Genomic DNA, 16,482 nt, shown 5'->3' with positions numbered 1-16,482 from the left:
TAGTTCATTGAGCTAGAACTAGAGCTCTCCTCTGACTCTTTATTATTTCCAGTGCACACAGAATATTACAAATGGTGGTTTTGTATTTGCACAGAGATACAGATTCCAACCAGTGTTCTTACATTTGAATAATCCTAATTTGCCCCAGGTTTTCCATGAGTCACTGATGGGGGTTAGTTGATTAAACACAATGATGTTAATGGATGTGCAATATAATATGTATAGTATGACCTTTAGTAAACATGGATACTGTTAATACAATTTAAGGTATTTCTACCCCACCACTGAAATGCTGTACTTACTCCACTATTTGGCAGAATGAGATTTTACATACAAAATTTGTGATGATTCGACCAGCTTTTTAATGATAAGATAAGATAAGATAAGATAAGATAAGATAAGATAATCCTTTATTAGTCCCACAATGGGCAAATTTACATTGTTGCAGCAGCATAAGTGATTGAAAAGATAAAAAAAAAAAAAAAAACATAAATATGAGTAAAGGCAAGATAAAAACAAGATAAGGCTATAAAAAACGTAGAGACAAAATGAACTAAATACAGATATTGCACATTTGAAAATGGAATAGTTCAATATAATTCAGATGAATGTAGCACTTGGAAAGTGACCAAACATATTTACTATTTCCTGTTTTATTTTGAAGTTACCACCCTTGTCTGTCGTTGTTTTGTTTCCTGTCATTTTTACCTGGACTGTTTCATCCCCTCACCTGCTCCTCAATCAACCCACCTGCACCTCATTTCATAATCAACCTGATCTGTCTGTCCAGTTTCTTTGAGTTGCCTTGTGCTTCTGTTTCTGTTTCTGTTGAGTTTTTCTAATGCTCCTGCCCACCACTGTTCGGACCATCATACTCATCTGCTTGTAAGCCAGTTCTTTTTCTTACTAAAATGTGATCACTAAACCTGCCTACCTTGAAGTCTGCATTTGGGTCCAGCTTGTCTAAACCAGTATACATTGTGCATAAGTAGTTTTAGTTTTAATGATTTTAGGTGTGTTTTCTTGATAATTCTCTTGCACAAAATTTATTGAATGAAGTTACATTGTGATTGTATTTTCCTTAACAGTTTGTGGATTGTACTGTATGTACAGTTTTAGGCAAAAGTATGCATGTGCAATGGGCACTTCTTTTTACATATCATGTTGCAGCAAACAGAACAGAACAGTACATTAATTATTAACTAACATTAATTATTAATTAACAGAACAGTAATTGTGGCTTTGTGCAAAACTTATTTATTTATTTTAGCTCATAAAATTAAAAAATAAACCAACAAAATATGATTATTTGCAGCTGAAACTAATGGACAGCCAGAGTACAGTCTGGCTGCTGGGACCTTTGTTTACATTCTCTGCTCAAATCAGCGCCGAGTTTTTGCGCATGCGTTTTGGTTCTTTCTCTCCCTCTATCGTTTTTTTGAAATTTCAAATCATCCAATCAGAGAAGAGGAGGCGTCTACCCCCGGTAATTTCAAAACCGGATGCGCGAGCTCAGTTGTTATGAAGCGAGTTTAACGTCTCATTAACGACTACGATCAAAAAGAAAAAGTTCAACAAATAATTTTTTTTACAACTAATTTGGACAAAGTCAAAAGAAGAGGTGAAAGTCTAATACAGAGATGGAAGAAGGAGAAACCGCATCGACACTTTCCAGAAAAGGTAAGCGAAGCTATGAAGTAGCATAAAAGCTAGCTCAGTTTGTTAGCATTGGTTAGCATGCTATCGCTAAGACCAGATAGCAATCGCTATTCACTCACTGTAAATTAAACCAACTAATTTTAAAATATATAAATTAACGGCATGTATTCAGGGTATCTGGAGGCATAAAGCAATGAATATGTTTCCTCTAAAAGACATTCGGAGGTGTTAAAATACCGTAATTTACATTTACACGCGTATTGTCTGCCGTAATGTATATATTTGTATTTACATTTAAATGGTTTGACTGTGTTTGAAGACTGCATATACCTTTAAACTGCTTATGGGATGGTTGCGACATTGAAGGAAGCTGTACAGTCCTTTTTGTGCCGTTTCTGTCAGCACTATCAGCATGTTATTGTTATTAATAGTAATTGCAGTAACGTCAGCTAGGAGGCTCCATGTCTCCTAATAGCAGGGTATCTGCAGGTCTGAAAGGTCTTAAGACAGTAACAGTCGTTATACCTTTTTGTATGTAGTTTTATATATCCGCAAACAAGTCAGGCCGGTTGCACAGTGGGTTGTGTTGCAGGAGGCTTTTATATAATTGTTTTGTGGAGCTATATGTTAAATCTATTATTGTTATTGTATGTATGTATGGGCTCCCAAGAAGAATAAACTTTAGAGAGGGGTAAACAATGCCATAAGGCTACTTTTTGTCAGTGTTATTGATAATGTTGCTGTTGTAAATAGGCTTTACAGACAAGAACAGTAACATTATGATTGCAGTCAGCATTGTTGCTGAAGATAGTTGTGATTTATTATAATTATAAAAGTAAATATTCACATTTCAGAAGCTGGAGCCAGTACACATTTGGCTGTTTTTGGTTGAAAAATTGTTTAAACAGTTTGCCAATTATCACGAATTGTTGCAGATTAATTGCCTGGCAATCAAGTAATCAATTAACTGTTTCAGCTCCCTTTTCCAAATGTAGAGTTTTTTTTTCCAGAGGAGTATAAACGTGTCGCTAACCTGCAGCCAGATGGCAGCATGTTTCTGTGGGCTCATCTGCTCTGTTTATGACCTACGTCATTTTATTCTGAGTGACTGGTGAAAGTTATGTGTCACTTTCGGTGACTCAACCATTGCTAATACAGTTATCTAAAAAATGACTCATCTTCTCTGTTTTGTTCCTCCATACAGCAGTGAAGGGTTTTTTTGACCAACATCTGCATTTACACTAGTATATGTATGAATACATATTTATCCAGATGTGTAGCATGTGACAAGATTTTAAGTGTAAATGGGTAGAGTTAAGACTCTAGGTATGAATTTTGAATCTCTGAAATCTCTGAATTTACAGCTGACTATGATTAAAAGTTATTCAGGGGATCATTGCTCACTTCTGTGTAATCCTCTGGCACAGAACTACGGAAACAGAAGTTGATGGAGTACTTGGCGGCAAAAGGACGGCTGAAACCATCCAACCCCAAGTAAGGAAAAAAAAAACACTCTCTGTACCATAAGTTCTCCGTGAACTCTCTAACTAAGGATGCACTGATACCAGCATCGGGTATCTGTCTGATACCCTGTTCTGTACTTACTTACTCATATTCATAAAAGTGTCCTGTTACCACTTTATGGCAACGTGACTTTCAGTTGGGCGGTCAGGTGCTAATTGAGAGCAAGGAGGAGCAATGTCGGTGGTGTGGAGGTATTTCAAAGTGGATGATGGTGACAAAAGTAAAGCGGACTGCAAATTATGCTCTGCAAAGTTGTCAGGAGGAGGGACGAAAGTGAGTACTTTCAACACAAGCAATCTGATAAAACATCTAAAAAACCAAGACGACGCAGAGTTCAAAGACGGTTAGGGTTGGTCACAGCAATTTCTTACAGCCAGAGAATGAAACAATCTGATGAAAATAAAACATGTTTTTAAGTAGATGCATGAAGTGTAATGGCATTAATAAGTACTCATATCTGTACTCGGTATCGGCGAGTACTCAAATGTAAGTACTTGTACTTGTAATTGGATTGAAAAAATGTGGTATCGGTGCATCCCTATCTCTAACAATGCTCATTGTCACGTTTGTTTTATCTGGGGCAAATTAATTCAACAAGTTTTACTCCTCAGGCCTTACCTGCGCGATGACTGTCTGAAGCCTGTTGTGTCTGCACGAAAGGTAGGCGTGTGTGTGTACATACATGCGTGTAGATTGCACTCTGAACCCGGTATGATTCATATCCTTCCCACCTTATTTGCACTGACAGGGGAGCGTGTAAAAACTAGAATGACTCCATTATTATGAGTTTGGGTCACCATTGTTTTTGTTTTTGTTTTTTTTCCACAATTTAATTACCACACAGAGCTGTAACGCAAGCTATGATTTAGAGTCTGGAAGCAGCGTGGCGCTGGCTTCATATTTTTGTAACTGCTTTAATTTAAAAAATATATCTTCACAGGTTGCTGAGGGAAAAGAGAACAAGGCTCCCATTGACAGACTCAGATATGAGGGCTCAAAAGGTCAAACTCTGCCTGCTCAACCCACAAAACACCCCTCCACAAGAGCATTTAGGGTCACTAACAAAGAGAATGTCAGAGTAGGTGTCCTGACTGGACAGCAGAATGCAAAACACACATGTTCAACACGTGGACCAACACAGTTGGAGGTGAAGCCAAATCCTCCACGAGTGCATACCACAGTTTCCAGTAAATACAAAGTGAATGTAGCCAGTCATCTCAAAAAGCAGCCAAACACAGCTGCCAACACTAGGGAGAACAGTAGCTCTAAGGCTTTTTCGTCAAGTACAAAGAAAACTCTCAACAGTGTCAGGATGAGTCTTGGCCCCATTGTTAAAACAAAAACTGGACTCATTCCTGCGGTGACCCAGCCAAAAAACACACAGTCCCACTTAATTCATTCCACTGCCACTGCAACTGGTTCCACCACCACTCCTTCTGTTACTAATAAGGTGCGACCCAGCACCTCATCAGTCTCTGTCTCCCAGAAGTCTGCCACGGCCCAGAGGAAAACACTAGCTACCGCTGCCGTAAACAATCTTGTTAATGAAAGAAAAACCATCCCAACTGCGAGAGCTGGGATTAAAGATCAAGATCAGAGCAAGTCTGGCTCAAAATCACTTTTGGTCAAAAATCCTCAGCCATCTTGTAAGAGTCAGTTAATGAGTGGACAGAAATCAGTGTCCATGTCCAAGTACACGACAGCACCGATTAAGCTGGAGGGGAGAGGTGTGTTAAAAACTAATAAATTGGCTGGTGTGGCCACAGGCAGGTCCACAAAGCAGAAATTGGAGGGCGGAGGGGAGAAAAATGGACAACCGCGCACAGTTCCTACCCGAACATCCTCGGGGCTGGCAAGCAGAGCGGCCAGCGGGGTTACGCGAGCTGCTGTGGCCGAGCTCGGGGGAAAGACTAAGATATGTAACGAGACTCAAAGCAAGAGGGTACACAGTTCAGCAAATGCCCTACCACCACAAGTGAGCATAAGAAGAGCAGGTGCTCCAGTGATGTCGCATACTGTGCCGCGGCCTGTCAGGACCATCAGCCATACAGGCAACGCCGCGGACGTGAAGACGCCGAAGGTTCCAGTCAGGGTTATTCCCCAGACTGAAGGAAAGAAACTGACTGCTGCCCAAGAGGAAAGAATGTAAGTAGAACTGCCCCACCATGTCATGGTTTCATGTAGCACGAAACTATGATATGGTACCCCTGAACCATTACATTACACTTAGCCTTTGACTCTGCTGCAGAGGAGTGGAAATACCATAGATTTTTCTCTGTGACTCACAAGGACACTTGTCTCTCGGGCTGGATGACAACTGAATATTTTTATTTATTCAGCATCAACTTAATGGTGTCAATGAAGATGTTGGCACCTTGATGATCACAGGATGATCTGTTCTAATTATTGAATGAATGATATAGAGCAAGAAATAACAAAACACAAGACGAGGAATATGATCATGCCAGTTTTGGTACATGACAGTTTTTGATAAGACAGTCGGTCACGTTTGACTGAAAACATCCCCTGGGTGTTCAGAAGTTAAAAAAACCACAGAATCATGGGCCGATTAGATCAGCATGCTCTTCAGCCCAATACTGGTATGTGTGGGTGGCGAGCGTCATTTCACGAGGCGTTGGACAAATCCCTCTGAGATTCTGGTCCGGTTTTCAGCCGCACATTCATGCTGCCAATAGCCCACTCTACTACATCTTACGAGTATTTACTGGTAACTGGGGAGGAAGTTCACTGAACCCACTGCTCAGGAAACCAGTGAGATGCTTTATGCTTTGTGACATGGAGCATCCGTTGTTTGGTATTTAGAGACCCAAAGTGTGAAAATATTTTCCATATCATTACACCACCATTATACCTAGACTGTTGACACATGGATTCATGCTGTTGACACCAAATTCACAAAGAATCATGCCACAGTAATTGAAATCACATTTTTCCAAATTTTAATGTTTGATGTGAATATTAACTTAGCCTCCTGACCCATGCAATAGCAGAAATAAGCGGTTGTTTCTAATAAAGTGCTCAGTGAGTAAACGGTATGTTATTTTGATTGTTAAATAGGTCTGCAAGACTAAACAGATAAAAGATAAACACAGTTACACAAAGCATTTAAAGTTCCAGAAAAGTATGCAATGGTTGGATGATTTTCCTAATAGTTCTCTCTCTTTAATTATCCACTCCGCAAGGTCTAAAGTCTAAGATGCTGAATCGTAACTGTGCCCTCTGCTGTGTTGTTTGGTCCCAAGGAGAAAACTGCAGGAATGGCGGGAAGCTAAGGGAATATCCTACAAGCGTCCTCCGATGCCAGTGAAACCCCAGGTCAGGCGCACTGTGGCTGTGCCCCAGCCCTTCTGGACAACCATGACGGAGGAGGACGAGGCCCACTCCCTCATCTGTGCTGTGGACAGGTCCCTGGCTGACTGCATCAAATTGCTTGGAGAGGTATGTAGGGTTGGAGCAACACATTCTTTTTTTATTTGATGTAATCTCCCAACTGGGTGTTAACTGTCTCTCTTGGCTGTGTGTATTCAGGGAAAAGAAAAAGAGAAAAGGAGAGAAAAAAATGAAAGTAATTTAATGTCAACTTTGTGGGATAGAAGACAGTATGACTGAAAACTGAAATGCTTGTGCAGCATCCCCTTTAATTTTCTTTAAGGCCCTAAGGCAAAATTCAAGAGTGATACTGAAAGTATTTTAAGGCTTTTTGCACCCTATTTCTTAAAATACAATATTATTATTATTATTATTTTGTGCCAATATTTGAGTTCTTTGAGGTCTCTACCACTAATGGACATGACTATATTATGAATAAAACAGGGTGTGGTGGCATTTTTGGGTCATTTTCACAGGACCAAAATGGTATGTGTGGTAACCAATAGGAACATGAAAATGCATGTGGAAATAGCTTAATGTATAGTTTCCAAGTTGGAAACTTTCATGGGATTTAATGAGAATAAACTGGAAATTTACAAAATTAGAGTTTAGCCTATAACGGGGAATATCTTGCAGCATAATGTTGGTTAAAACAACCGGATTTAATGCAAATTCAGTTGACTTTCTACCCTCCACTGTGCATTCCCCCATCATATGTACATCTAGAAGCCACAGTCCTGTATCTGAGCCCACGGTCTACATCCAGTCAAGTCAGTTTGGATGATATTACATGGCTAAATATATTTGATCTGTGGTATTAAAGTTTAACAAGCAAAAAAAAAGAATAAATTCCCAGATAAGGCTTTTTTTTAGAGTGTAAAAATTAAAAATATATCATGGGATGAAAGTATGAAAGCCTAGGATTTGAACAGATTTTACAGGTCTTGGTTTTGGGACTCAGTTTGCCATGGACTCACCCTTATACCTGCAGAAGGGGTGAGTCTTTTCCTCTGTCTCTCCTGTTTCAGCTGTTGGCATTTGATATGAAGTTTGATATGAGCCTGCCTCTCACCCACAGGGTTGCCCCCAAGACCAGGTGAGGGAGGTTCTCTCGCGGCTGCCGGCGGTGTCCCAGAAGTTTGCCAAATACTGGATCTGTCAGGCCCGACTGATGGAGAAGGAGGGCAACCTGGACGTCCTGCCCATGTTTGAAGAGGCTGTTCGTGTTGTGTTGGAGGTAAGACATCCACCATAATCAAAAATGTTTATTTTGTAAGCACCCCAAGTTAACTTCCGTGTTTACTCACCAGCAGTTTTCTTTCATGTCTTTGCTGAACCATTGCCGCATACCTTGGCATTTTCCTGCAACCTGTTGATCGGAAACATAGTGTGCAACCACTGGCAGGATTGTGCTTTGTTTCTGTCACCTGTCTCATAGCAGTTTCTAGCCTCAAACCGTATCGAATTTACATTGCCATCAGTGTGATGATATCATATTTTTAGTAAGAAATGCTTGAGGTTATTTGGGAACCATGATGCAAACATCTCTTGCCACAGAGAGCAGCCAACCCATATCACTTTCAGGTTTTGTAAATTCTAAAATATCTAACTACCTCATCAGTCCAGAATCTGTAATATCTGTTTCCTAATATGTCTGGAGTATTAGAGGAGTCATTGAGCTCGACCGGTTTATGGTAAAACTGGTGAATGCATGAAGCACTGTTATTTCTTTGGTATTGAGTTTGCTGGATTAGTCAAAAAAAGAAGATTTTCCAGAGAGTAGCTGTTTGTTTAGATGTTTGGCTGCATTCCACTGGTTCTGTTTAGACCTATTTATTTATTTATTATCTTTTCCTTTATTTGTTTTTAGATTTAGACTATTTTCAGTCAGAGGTACACATGTAGGCAGTCAGTTTTTATTATGAATTCTTTCTTCCTTCCTTATTATGATATATAGGTTGGAGGATGTATGTGGGCTTTTGAAGATTGTAAAGGGATATACCCGCATATGGACATGTGTGGGTGAGGGGAGTGTAGATGTACATAAGGGTGCAGATAAACATACATCGTGAGTATTGGCTCTCCGTCTGGTTTTATTTTATTTATTTGTTTTTCTTTGGCATGGCGACGGAGACTCGTGACGTGATGACTACATGTATAACCTGTTCTTCAAATAAAAAGTTTAATTAAACAAACAAGCAAACAAAAAAGACTTTTGTTATAGAAACATTTGCTTTAGCAAATTTCTGGTAATCATAGGTGACAGAAATCCAGCTTGGTGTCGGGCTACAGCAGAGGAGAATTTGGCTGTGTAAACAGCTGTTGAGCTCTGATAGCTGCCTGAGTTTCAGTGTTTCCCTGAGAGGCAGAGAAGAAGCTTAACTTATCTCAGCTGACCTTTCCTTTATCACAGGTGGACATACAGCAGTATGGAATCTTACATTATGTTGAAAACGTGCTGTTTTTATACGCATGACGAATGTGTGGATATAAAATGTTAAGGTCAAACATGCCACTTCAGCTTAGCAACCTTTCCTGGATCTCATGGAATTTGAGCAGAGGCAACAGCACAGTAATTTGTTCAAGTGTAGTGCTTTAGTAGAAAGTGAGCAACTCCCTGTCTGTGTTCCTGTTATTTTACTTTGTTTCTCATTTTGTTTTTTCAAATTCTAGCCAGTGGACGAGTTGAGGGCTGTGGTGTTTGAGATTCTGAAGAAAAAGGACGAGATCCAAGGTATTTGACTCAGATGCCCCGGTTGTATTTTGTAATCTGTATTTAACACAGTCTTATTCAGTTGCCTGTTTCTAAAGTAATTTTTTCTGCCTCATTCCACATGCAGATGATACTCACTGCCCTGTGTGTTCCATAGACAGCAACATTTGTCTTTCAAGTTGTACTTCCCACATAGACATGTCTGTAATTTGATAGAAAATACAGTTCACTCTTAATTATTTCAGTAGTGGCAGCACTCATGCCCACATTTTAAGCACCAGATCAGAAAAAAACACTCCTGAGGTTCCCAACAGGTCCCTGAACTCCTTAAACATTATACACACACACACACACACACATATATATATATATATATATTCATTACTGAGATGTGTTGCTGTCTCCATGTGTGCTCCCCTGCTGTCTCTCAGCTTTTCAACTTGTCAATAAGTCTGTTGTCATTGTGCAACATGTGCAAGACAATATATTGTTTTGCTGATCTGTGTTCAAGATGACAAGAGACCACACAGTCTGCAGCTGAGAAATGTTCACGTTAAAGCCTCTGTCCTTTTTTGTTGTCAGTTTCTGTAACAGCTGCTGGCTCTCATTCTAAAAGTTCTTTAGAAATTAGCCTTTATCTGTCTCTCAAATCATACTGTGTTGGGTCTTTGAATGTGAGGGAACAGGGCCTTGAAAAGTCCTTGAATTTGAAGTTGAAGAAGCTGTGGAAACCATGACATTCAAACTCCATCCAAACCATCACCACCAAATTTACAGTAGTGGTCAATTCGTCCATTGGTTTCTCTAAGAAATCCTGAACTGCATTTCCTAACTTCATTTACATAATTAAGCACCACAAACTACCTTGATGATGGGGCCAGTTTGCTCTTACTGTGTTTGCCATTACTGATCTAATCCAGCACTAAAAGGGCAAACAGACAATTAGGAACTAACTGATGAACACAGTGGAGGCTAAGCCACATATTTTTCTCACAACGGACACAAACACAATATCTACCAGCTGTGTTTGTCTGTGCAAGTGTTTGCTAACATCAAGTTTATATGATAAGTGTTTTGTTTTTCTAGCCACAAAGAATCGGTGCTCTTTTAAGGTTCAGTTGTTTTGATTTGACTTTAACTCTGACTTCATGTTTTCTTCAGAATCTGAAGCAAAAGAGACAAAGAAAGACCAAAGCCCAGCGGTGGAAAGCTCTCCTGAAAGCAGCAACAACCCAATGATGACCCCGAAACCTGTCAGAGCTCTCATCTGTGGAGAGAAAGGAGACTCATCTGTCGTCAAGTATAAGATCACAGCGACTCCTGGGTTGGTTTGATTCATTACTACATTGTTTTTCTTCTTTGTTGAGTGGAGTAAAAAGATTGTGATGCTGAAATGAAGAGAAACTTGAATGTTTTTTATTTTGTCTTTTTCATGAGGCATATGTGCTGTCTTTGAACATTTGGTTTACTTTAAATTAATGTGCTCCGTATGAGAGTTGTTTTTGATGATAGGACTGATTGCAAAAACAAATTCTCCTCCAACCTAGTCTGACTCAACCAATGTAGACCGTGGTTGTAAGCCTGCAATTGGACACTGATTTCCACCCCTTTCCCAGACACTGTGAGTTAGCAACAGTTCAAAAAAATGAACACAAGCCGATGTGTCTTTTAATTAATTACTGTCAGCAAAATCTTATCTAGATCAGCCAGACCATTCTCCAGTGCTGACACATCTCACACAGGAAATGAATGTTTTCCTCCATTTACGTAATCACATGCAGGAATATGCAGATTAATGATTAGTGGCAGGAATTTCCAACTCTGCAGTGGCTGAATCACATAAACCACAGTTTAAAGTTGGGGGCAAATATTACGCCTGATGTTGTCACACTGGAAACACCTGAAAGAAGTAAAGTGATTCAAGCATGATGAGAGGTTGCGATGCTTCTTTTGAAAAGGTAACGCACTACTTAGTATTAAAATCTGTGTCGATGTGTTTCAGAGAAGATTCATTTTGTTTTAATATGAAGTATAGAAACAGCAGGCAAAGAAAGCAAATTAAAACTTCTGGGAAGAAGAAAAAAATCAGTTATTAAATCTATACTAACGTGTATTATCTTGTGCTGGTAGCTACAGAAGTGGTTTGCTAGAGGAAAGCTATGAGACTAAGAGAATAGACTATAATGCAATATAGCATTAATGGAAAAACATAAAAATAAATTCAGTGATTGTGAGTGTGACAACTCATTCTTATAAGGATGGAAAATTACAATTGATGTCATATTTCTTTTCCTTTAGCGGCCCTCCGAGCCAACAGAGAGACCCGGCGCGGGTCAACGGCCAAGAGGTTCGCTTTTTTACCCCGGTCCGACGCTCGGTGCGAATCGAGAGAGCCTCGCTCCGATACCCCGCGTCCCTCCAGGACCACGATCTCTGCGTGGCCTCCTACAATGACCTGATCTCCGAGGAGGATAAAGAGGAAAGCGAAGAGCGAGAGGGCGGGGAAACGAGCCCGGCTGTCAAAGACACGCCGCTGTACGTCTACAGGGAGAACGAAGCGCTTAAAGACAAGATGTTTGTCGAGCTGGTCTGTGATTAAGGCATTTGACCTTACTCCGCGTCGACCAGTGTTTAGTTGAGTCAGAAGTCAGATGGTCACTGTCCACAAAGCAGGAAAGAAAAAAAACACGTGCATGTGTTGTCAGATCTCACCTGAAGAAAAGAAGGTGAGTTCCTTGTAAAGCTAGAACCTGCCATTTTAAGTAATGAGCTGTTTTTTTTTTTTTTTTAAACATAAGTATTTCTTGGATTTCTGCTTTTTGTCCTTGTGTCATTTTATAACTTCAAATATTGTGTAAATAGCAATGTAAAATAAATGTCTGACTTGTTAAACCTGCGTGCATATGCTGCATACACCTTGCATTTCGTTCATCCTTACCGGGCAACAGTCAACACAAAAAAACACACAACCATACACACCCATGCTCTTTTGACAAACTGCCAAAATTATTTTGTTGTGTTTGCTGTGTCGTGCAGGTGTGTCCGCTGAAGTTTGACTGGAATTTGTCAGCCATTATGCTACCAAAAAACCAGGGCTTCTTTCAAAGCGACTAACCGAAACTCTGGACATGAAGTTACGACATGAAACCAAGTTACGACATGAACCATTGTTCAGAATGTGTGTAATGTTATTGCAACATTTCTCAGTGCAACAAAATATACTGGCAAGTTATGTTTCAACAAGAGGCTTCTTGTGTCAGGTTTTATTTTATGCTTGAGCGAAGACGCTTATATTATTTTACGATTTTGAAATGTACAGTAAGCTGCTAGTCTGACCTGTTTAGATGGGGATTGTTTTTGGTCCAGGACCCGGTTTTCAGTTTTTTTCTGTATCTTTAAATGGGCGCTGAAAAATTGAGAGAAATCATAACGTCTTGATTTGACGCAGAAGATCAAGGCCGCACTAACATTGTAATATTCAGATCAATTATTGAGACGTTTCAGCTGGTCGCCTTGAAGTTAAAACTAAATGTATCGACAGTGTAGCGAGCACTTCCCACCAACAGATAATTTCCCCACTGTCCTCATGCTACAGTGTCATCTCTGTAAACTTTGATATCATCTTTTTCATGTAACAAATTAACAAGTTCCAGAAGACATGCCGCACATTTGAAACAAACATTTGTCCACTTTTTAAATTTTTTTATAACTGAAAACATGCAAGAAAACACATCATATCACAGATCAGAAGTGAAACTGACAGTGATGGAGTTAGCTTTACTCATCCTCAACAACCCCAGAATAACTGAGACATTGTTTCTAGACAGAAAAGTTGCTGTTGAGCTTCTCAAATGTAACTTTTCAAGGATTTTGAGAACCACAAATGAAATTCCACAAGTGGATGTTTTGTCCCCTGAAGTGATAAAGGCCTTAAACCTCCCATGGTTTTGGATGTAAATGACTGATGTTGAGTGAGAAATGGTGCACCACTGCACTAGCTTAAGTGGAACAAGACCTAGTTTATAGATGATGTTTGTCTTTGAGTTTAAACATAGATTGGTGGTTTGAATAAACACTGGCAAACATTACAAATCTTATTATTGGAAATCTTCTGATTTCTATCCCATTTTTTCTTTTAAAGAGAGAGAAGGGAACACCCTCTGCTTGTTTATATCTAGTGATGGGATTATGGAAGGAGTGATGATGTCCTGCAAAAACCTTGTCTGTCAGCAGGGAGAACAGCTAAATTGTTGAATTAACAGAGAAATTGGTTGATTGTTTTTCGCTAGATCTTCTGAGTATAAACTTATTTTTTTCTGTCAGGCAGATAATATGGGTGGGGAGTTATGAGAGAGAGAGAATCACTGCTGACACCCCAAAAATGGCTAATAATGAGCAGGGTTGTAAATTGAAGAATGAATCTTGCTCCTGAATAAAAAGGCCTGTCTGTAGGAAAATAACTGGTCGCAAAATAAGTATCTTGAGGTGGGAATTTGCACAGATGGATTAGACTGCAGCAGCTATTACAGCAGTTGCCAGGTTCACGGCTTTTTCCCCAATACGACACTGATTGTAAAGATTTCTGTCTGCTACTCATTTACACTCAAAAGAATCAGGCGAATTAAGGCTCAAGAGGCTCTGTCAGAAATCTAATTACAGCAATGGGTTTTAAATACTTGAGAACTAGGTTCCAGAGCTGGAAACCACGTGCTGAACACCTTTGCTCCAAAAACTCCAAAAATGGTCATTTTATTGAAGTAAGTGTTGTTTGTTTGTGCAAAACAGGAGTGCTGCTGCCGCCACCCTTAAACTGCAGAATGATGTCTATTAAAGTTTATTACTAGACACTGAACCGACACCTTGGTGGACAATCTTGGCAGGTGTCCATTCAGTGGGAAGAGTAGTTTTAAAAGCTCCAACTCTGAACTGGTTTCTGTGGAATGAATGATCGCTGGAATGAATATGAAAAACAAATTAAAGTTAGAGATGCTGTTTCCTCTGAGAGCCTTTAAAGCTCTCCTGCTGATTTGTTTTTAAATTTAAATTGTGCGTTTCATGTTTCATCTTCCTGAATGACTCTTAACCAACTAGACTGACGTCCAGTTTGCTGCGTCAGCTATGTGTAACTCTAAACAGCGGCTGCTCACTCTCCCACATTGCAGTTACTGTTGAGTTTACACTCCATTTCCAATCAAAATTACTCTCATCTTGCACAGCAGGCTGTGTGTGTCAGAATATTAACTTGTGCATGTTCTCAAACAGCGTTTGAGAGAAAGAGAAAAAACACAAACGTTTTTAACCTCAAACTTTCTAATCACTCATCTCCTCCTACTTTATGTAGGTCCTTATGGTCCTATAACTCTGTCTTCTCTCTTAGATTTTGGTTTGGAAGTTAAAAGATTTGTCTGTTGGGCCTTCGTGTCAACCTTGAAGTAGGTCTTGCTTGTTGTGTTTATACTGGCTGTGGCAGTTTCCCTTCTGATTGCACCTCCTGTGAAAGAAATGGGAAGGAAAATCATAAACCTTTGAATACATGTTTGCACAGAGCAAAACCTGTGGGTTTCATCCCCATCGCTTACGTTTTGGGAAGTTTTCTTTTAATAACCAGCCTGAACAAGAGAGCTAGCAATAACTTGTTCTTTGAGAGTACAAACTGTGAAATGTATGAACACTGGAAATCAAATCTTTATTCTGTAATAAGAATACATCCAAGCTTACTTCAGATTCTATAAAAACAGGAAAGGTATTTATTTATTCCCATTTAGACTTAAGAGCATTAGCTGAAATATTAGCTGGTGAGTCCTGGCTTGCTGCTAATCCCAAAACTGTTGAATGGGGTTTGAGGTCAGGGTGGGGAATTTCCTCCACACTTCCAGCTATTGTTATGGATTCAACTTTGTGCACAAACTCAGCAGGGTGATTGAGTAATATAAATATTTCTCCAGTGTCAGATGAATAGATCATTATTTGACAATGGAGGCTTGTTAAAACGTTTTAAAAAATAGTTTTATGTTGTGTTTTTGTCAGGTCTTGCATGTGGTCATCACAAAAGAAGCACCAATTCCCAAGATTGTGGATTCATTATTGGATGTAAGTGCAATTTTCAATAAATAATTGATCTTTTTCATGTATAGATGTGCTTTAAAAATGGGCTTTGGATCCCTCTACTTAAATATTCACCTAGACTTCCAGATCCAGTTATATACCAGTGCACTCGAGTTTTCCAGATATATACGCACCGATCAGCCACAACATTAAAACCACTGACAAGCGAAGTGAATAACACTGATCATCCCGCTACAACACAATGTTCTGCTGGGAAACCTTGGGTCCTGACATTCATCTGGATGTTACTTTAACATAGGACATTGGCAATGGATCCTTTGGGTCCTGAGTGCTGCAGAGGTGGGGCCTCCATGGATCTGACTTGTTCTGGTGCATCCCTTCAGTTGGAAATGGAAATGACTTCAATGACATCAAGAAGAATTGAATTCTTATGTTGGGGTTGGTGGGGTTTCTCAGACTTTCCGAGTTGGACATCCAATTTTAGGGGGCATTTCAGTTGAAACGTCTGACTAGGAACTCAGAAATTCCAATTTCAGAGTCCCACTGGAATGCACCAAAATTTGGATCTAGGAATTTGGGGGCCTGGGCAACGCTTTGGTTGCTACAATTTGTAGTGTTGTTACCATCGGGGAGTGTGCTTGGTCTGCAACACTGTTTAGGTGGGTGGTATGTTTCAAGTAGCATCCAGATAAATGTCAGGACCCAACGTTTCCCAGCAGAGCATTGTGTTGTACCAAAATAATCAATGTTATCTGTCAATTTAAATGTTACGGCTGATCAGTGATTATTAAATATATAAACACAGATTGTTGTTAGGAAACTCCTCAACTTAAAAAAAAGAAGAACTTATCAATCTTTTATCAAATTTCTAAAAACATATTGATTGCTTTCATGGTTTGTTTTTCCCACACATTGCACAGATGCTCGATCCAACTGAGATCTGGGGGATGGAAGCTGAGTCAACAGCTTGCAAGTGTGAGCATGATGCTATCGTGATAAAGTAACATCCAGGTGAATACCAGGCCCCAAAGTTTCCCAGCAGACCATCACACTGCTTCCGCTGGATGGCCCTCTTCAAAAGGTTTGTCTTCCAGTGCTGTAGAGAAACTTCAACAGGGTTTAAATGTGGA

The 16,482-nt window shown here is 39.7% G+C and overlaps 1 protein-coding gene across 4 annotated transcripts; it reads left to right on the top strand.

Annotated features, from left to right (window-relative positions):
• The first annotated feature begins 99 nt into the window (after positions 1-99).
• ckap2l (cytoskeleton associated protein 2-like) lies at positions 100-16,421 on the top strand. 4 transcript variants are annotated; one of them, XR_007814411.1, is made up of 11 exons: positions 1,469-1,680; positions 3,087-3,153; positions 3,795-3,843; positions 4,124-5,328; positions 6,447-6,642; positions 7,652-7,810; positions 9,247-9,307; positions 10,448-10,610; positions 11,585-12,012; positions 15,314-15,376; positions 16,273-16,421. XR_007814411.1 is itself a non-coding variant. In XM_051075022.1 (9 exons), the coding sequence occupies exons 2-9, from the start codon at positions 3,107-3,109 to the stop codon at positions 11,883-11,885; spliced, it is 2,181 nt and encodes a 726-aa protein (XP_050930979.1). In that variant the 5' UTR covers positions 100-885; positions 3,087-3,106; the 3' UTR covers positions 11,886-12,182. The 4 variants fall into 4 exon arrangements, 2 of the variants coding, with proteins under 2 accessions (XP_050930979.1, XP_018524900.1); XR_007814410.1 differs by lacking the exons at positions 15,314-15,376; positions 16,273-16,421 and adding an exon at positions 12,323-13,367; XM_051075022.1 differs by lacking the exons at positions 1,469-1,680; positions 15,314-15,376; positions 16,273-16,421 and adding an exon at positions 100-885 and having other exon boundaries at positions 11,585-12,182.
• Positions 16,422-16,482: the final 61 nt, after the last annotated feature.

Source organism: Lates calcarifer, linkage group LG13 (assembly GCF_001640805.2).
Source record: "Lates calcarifer isolate ASB-BC8 linkage group LG13, TLL_Latcal_v3, whole genome shotgun sequence".
Taxonomy (NCBI): domain Eukaryota; kingdom Metazoa; phylum Chordata; class Actinopteri; family Centropomidae; genus Lates; species Lates calcarifer.
Note: the sequence above shows the minus strand (reverse complement) of the source record. Positions and strands in the feature narration are given on the sequence as shown.

What these genes read in the sequence shown, in the direction of transcription:
- ckap2l (XM_018669384.2), top strand. Translation starts at nt 1,641, where the DNA reads ATGGAAGAAGGAGAAACCGCATCGACACTTTCCAGAAAAG. An exon ending in GCTGCCCAAGAGGAAAGAAT is followed by an intron (nt 5,329 to 6,446) that starts GTAAGTAGAACT and finishes TTTGGTCCCAAG; the next exon opens with GAGAAAACTGCAGGAATGGC. An exon ending in GCATCAAATTGCTTGGAGAG is followed by an intron (nt 6,643 to 7,651) that starts GTATGTAGGGTT and finishes TCTCACCCACAG; the next exon opens with GGTTGCCCCCAAGACCAGGT.